Raw genomic sequence first — 4,951 nt, 5'->3', positions numbered from 1 at the left:
TGGTACAGTGCACAGCCGAGTGGAGCATCCTATTTCCGCGCTACTGCCAGATCTAATCGCGTGCTTGTCAACTCGCCGCGTCAACACATGCAAATGCACCCCGACCTTTTTTCTTTACCCAACTGCAGATCCAATCGCTTTTTGGTTTTCGGATCCGATTCTTGACGATCATCCACCAGATGCGTGTTAGAGGTGATATGCTGCGGGGCCAGAGCTGAGCACGGAGTCTCGAGAGCAAAGAGCGGTCGAGCGCTGAATCGTCGTTGAGTTGTTGCTGTATGGCTTTTAGCAATGATTGGTTCTCAACGACTTCATACGAGCAAGGTCGTGTCCACAAAAAAGCCACGCTGGTGGTGACACGTTCCTATGGACAGTAATTGCCCCTTTTCTAGTGATTGTCTCTTTCATTTTCTCTTCCAGCTTGATCCGCTCCACAGAGGCGATAGAGGGGTTGATCCCTCACCAAGATTCTCTATGTAGTCTTGATCGCTTATGATCGTCTCAAGGCCCTCTTTTTTCTCCTCTGTTCCTCGTTTTCTAATAAATAATTATTACTATTTTTCGTTGATTTCTCTATTTTTATGCTCCACAACCGACAGAGTGGTTCGTAGAACCTTCCTTTCTGCTCCATTGCTCCATTAGGCATCGCTCATGGAAGCTCGCTTGAGGCTTCGAAGAACAAAAGAATCTTGATCTGGGGCCCATTTCTCGTTTCCGACGGGTGCCAAGTCCATCCTCTAACACGCTACTGCGTCGCGATGATCCTTAATCAAACCTTGAGTAAGGCCCCACATGTGGGACCTTGTTACAGAATGGCAGTTGGAGCAAGATCGCTTCCTCCATTTGGGGGGCTTGGCTGTTCTTTTTTGCCCCCGTCTGCCCCGAAAGTCTTCTTGCATCACTGTGTTCTTTAAGCCCCTCGGACCAACGTCCAACTCGGGTGTAGCTAGATGCATATTATGTCATTTTTTTTGGTCGGCCACTAAGTATACTCCGTGGCTTTATAATTTTTTATTTTTTATTATTATTTTTTCTGCTTCGCCTCCTACCAAGTCAGTTCTCGTACATGATCGTCTAATACGATTCTAGTCTGGGAGTGTCGCGTAAATCGATATGATTAAGATTGTCCTGATTAACCGGCTATCGACTCCCACCCAAGGTACCGGGGCACGTATCCTCATGGTACACTGCGGGTAAAATGGATCAATGACTAAGGAAAATCACAATGCTCATTGGCGAGCCAGTGAAGAGATCATTTTTGCCGAAGGGGGAAAAAAAGGGGGAAAGAGTGCAGTTACAAAAAAGAAAAGAAATGATATCCGATGTAAGAGATTGAACCTCGAAACGATATAGATTATCTGAAACGATGTCATCGGTATACTAAGGAGAATAAGCTACGCCCCAGGCAGTTGGGGTCAAGATCCAACCAGAAACAAGGCAACGAAAAGGCAGAAAAGGGGGGAAAGACTTTAAGAAAAAAGAAAAAATAAATACAATTTGACAAAAGAGGAAAGAATATGAACTGAAATGAAAAAAAAAAAGAAAAAAAAAGCCGAATTGCGTGCTGTCCACGGTATAAGCTGATACGTGGACCCTGAATTTCTGTTTTTAGAAGCAATCAATCTGTGGTTCGTTCCTGTTGATACAAATCGGAAATTGGGTTGGAAAAAAGTACATGAAAAATAACGCTTTTGATATGTATGGGTTCAATGGAAATTAAAGAAATCACGTTAGTACCTCTCAAGGGGGTTGTCCTTCGAGAAGCCCTCAAGGTTTCCGATGATCACCTCCGAAATGCCCAGAGACAGAAGGTTCTTTCGCAGTAATGGACCCTATACCCAACAAGCTCATTGGTTCCAGCTGCCGACCCAAGCTTCCCGACCCCAATCAGCTCGCCGGGACTTGGAATGGATGAATTCCCCAGTTCATCAAGGATTGACAGGTAAAAGGCCTCCTCTAACCCCAAATCGTCACCTACCTCACATCCACTCTATGACCCCACTGTGTCAGGGCTCCCAGACCATGGTTCCTCGCCTCTGCCTCATTTGCCATGAACCAGCCCTGAGGGGGTATAGTACGCAATCAGGGGTTGCTTGGGCTGGTTTACCTAATCCAGGTATATGTGGCCACTGAACACTGGTACCTAAGTTTTAAAAAAAGAATTGAAAAATCAAGGAAGAAGGGAAAGGAAAGAAAAAAAAAAGGGAACTACATTGTACTAAACCTGTACAGTCTTTTAGCATTGGGAAAAATAAAAGAAAGTATAGAACTCTATAGAGTCTGGTCACGAAGTTCCCCCTGAGTGAGATCATCATTGATTTGGGTTAAGTCGATACATCCCTCTTAGTCCTAGTGTCGGTCTGATGCAGAGCCACTTTGTTCCACGTATGGATTGAATTGAGTTAAAAAATTAATTATTATTATCAAAATCATTTTATTCCAGAAAAGAAAAGGTCAGAAAAAAAATAACACAAAACCAGCCCAAGGGCGTTTCACCCCGCGATTAGCTCTTTCTCGACTCTATACGATATTCTTCTCTCCGATCTTCCTACACTTCATTCACTCCTTTGGTTTCTTCTTTTTTATATTATTTTATTATTTCCCTTCCTACTAATCTTGTTTCGGTGATTGTCGTCAATCGGGGTCGACATATTGGAAGCCCATACTTTATTCTAGAAGTCTTCCGATCTTCCCCTTTCATGAACTTCCACCCGACACTCTAATTTACTATAATTACTCTCGATTAATTCGCCTGGGGCTCAGGGCTTGGGGACCCAAACGAAATCCAATCTATCCTCGACCGTGACGACCCTTCCACCACGAAACACGCATACTGCGGGCCCCTCCCACTCTACTCTACCACTCTACCATCCCCCTACCAATCCAACCCCCGAATTACCTTGCGACCCTGCTGAAACGCGCGCAATATCCCTGTTGGTCTAGTGGCGCGCAGGTGGAACCGGCATCTAAAGAACGAAAAAAACGTCGGGGCGTTTTACTGTCGCAGCGTCATATCCGACCCTCTCGGCCTCCTCCGGTTCAGAACTCGCTGCGGAGGTGCCTGCATGGCCGGGCCTCTTTTGTTTCTCGCCATTTCATCCCAGATCTCGCCTAAAAACCCGGCTTCTATCATTGTTTCGCTGGAACGGCGCTTTTGATGCGCTGAGCGGAGCAGTCATCTAGATCGATCTTGATCTGATCTTTTGTGGGGAAGAGCTATGCCCGCGGCTGTCGAGGCGATGGCAACTACACCGAATTCACAGAGCGCTATGGATGCGAGTAACGCAGATAAGAAACGTAACAAATTGGGGTATCATCGGACGTCTGTCGCATGTGGTCAGTTCACTCTCAATCTCTTATCGATGCGCTCGCGCTTCCTGTGTCGCCTGTTTTGTTCAGGACCATGTCGCATTGGGCGCATTTGCGCAGATGTACAGGTTACCATTTTATGGACTGGGCGATGATGCGGAGGGAATGCGCTACCAACTGTGGGGGCCGAACTAGTACTTACTGTTTTTGGTTTCTAGTGCACTGCCGACGACGGAAGATTCGATGCTTGGTAGCCCCGGACGATTCACAAGGACGTTGTGAGAATTGTATTCGATTGCGAAAGGAATGCCAGTTTTTCCCAGTCGATCAACAACCTCCGATTGAGAAAAAGTCGAGGCCGACTTCGCGATTGGAGACGCAACCGCCGGCGGATCACTCGACAACAATTACTTCGTCACCAACAAACGTGAAATTCGATTCCGCGGAACCTTACTATCCGTATCCGCAAATTCCTTTGAATGCGTCGTCCGGTCAGGACATATCTGCTTTTAATCCAGCCGTCTATGCTGGTCACCCCATGTCGGGCTTTGCGCCAGGTAGGTTAGCCCTTATTCTTGTTGGTTTTGGGTTGCTTCGGCAGTTGAATGCGCGGCGCAGAAGGAAACAATGGGAGCAAAAGAAAAAGATTCGGATTATTAACAGATCATGTACTATAGATCGACCAATGGGCGGAGAATTCCCGACACACCCCACGATGGAAACAGGGGTCCCATGGGATGAATTCACAACGATATCAGACCCCCAGATGTTGGCTACAATGGCTGCCAACAAGAACCAGATGATGAATCTATCACCAAACGTCTGGACTCCCGGCTCCGTACCAGCCGGCTTATCACCCAGCTCACCAATGTCCGGCGCATCTCCAATGTCTGGCCAAGCACAGCCTATGAGCGCTCCCACCTACGCCATGCAACCCGACGGAACAGTCTGGCAAGTCCCACCACAACAACCATCAAGAGCGATGAGTTACCCCGGTCAGGAAATGAGCCCTTCATACCAAAATCAATATCAACCTCAAATGCCTCCAGACCTGAAGAGGAGAATGACAACACCCGCTCAGTCCCTTTCTTCAAGTGCCGGTGCACACAGCTCACCTGGTTCAGCTTCCGATATGCAACCTCCAGGCCCGGTACCTTACCCGCCTCAACCGGGCATGGAATATGCCCAGTGGCCCATGAATATGCAACCGGGTATGGGCGTCGTTCCATACCCCATGTATGCAGGCGAAGCGGTTCCACAACAACAATACTCTACCCAACCCCCTCCAATGGGACATCCGGGGGCAGGACGCTCAGGACCTTGATGTTCCTGATCAATCACCAATCGCTACCATCCATCCGCTTCATTCAACTTCATCTCCAGGCAAATCTCTTGCACTTCACTTCTCGGGCCCGGACGACTTCACGTTTTACATACCACATTCCTAGACGGCCTTGTTTCATTTCTAATACCCCGTGGGATATATACAATTATGGGTTTTCCATCTGCGTTGACTATTTTCTTTATTGCTCTTTTTCTTTCTGCTTTTTTGCACTGCTTTTCTGGTTTTTGCCTCATCCTCATATACCGTTGCGGGTCTGCTTCGCAGCTGTCATTAGCGGGCGCAAGGGTTCCAAGGTTC

The 4,951-nt window shown here is 47.4% G+C and overlaps 1 protein-coding gene across 1 annotated transcript; it reads left to right on the top strand.

Moving 5' to 3' along the window:
• Positions 1-3,218: 3,218 nt before the first annotated feature.
• N7503_000262 (putative C6 finger domain protein) lies at positions 3,219-4,633 on the top strand (the record flags this gene model as incomplete). The annotated part of the gene is made up of 3 exons (XM_057059823.1): positions 3,219-3,336; positions 3,528-3,866; positions 3,987-4,633. 3 exons carry the CDS (start codon positions 3,219-3,221, stop codon positions 4,631-4,633), a joined length of 1,104 nt encoding a protein of 367 aa, XP_056926746.1.
• Between the last annotated feature and the right edge of the window lie 318 nt (positions 4,634-4,951).

This window comes from Penicillium pulvis (genome assembly GCF_028828015.1).
Source record: "Penicillium pulvis strain IBT 33274 chromosome Unknown contig_10_segment0_segment0, whole genome shotgun sequence".
Classification (NCBI taxonomy): Eukaryota; Fungi; Ascomycota; class Eurotiomycetes; order Eurotiales; family Aspergillaceae; genus Penicillium; species Penicillium pulvis.
Note: the sequence above shows the minus strand (reverse complement) of the source record. Positions and strands in the feature narration are given on the sequence as shown.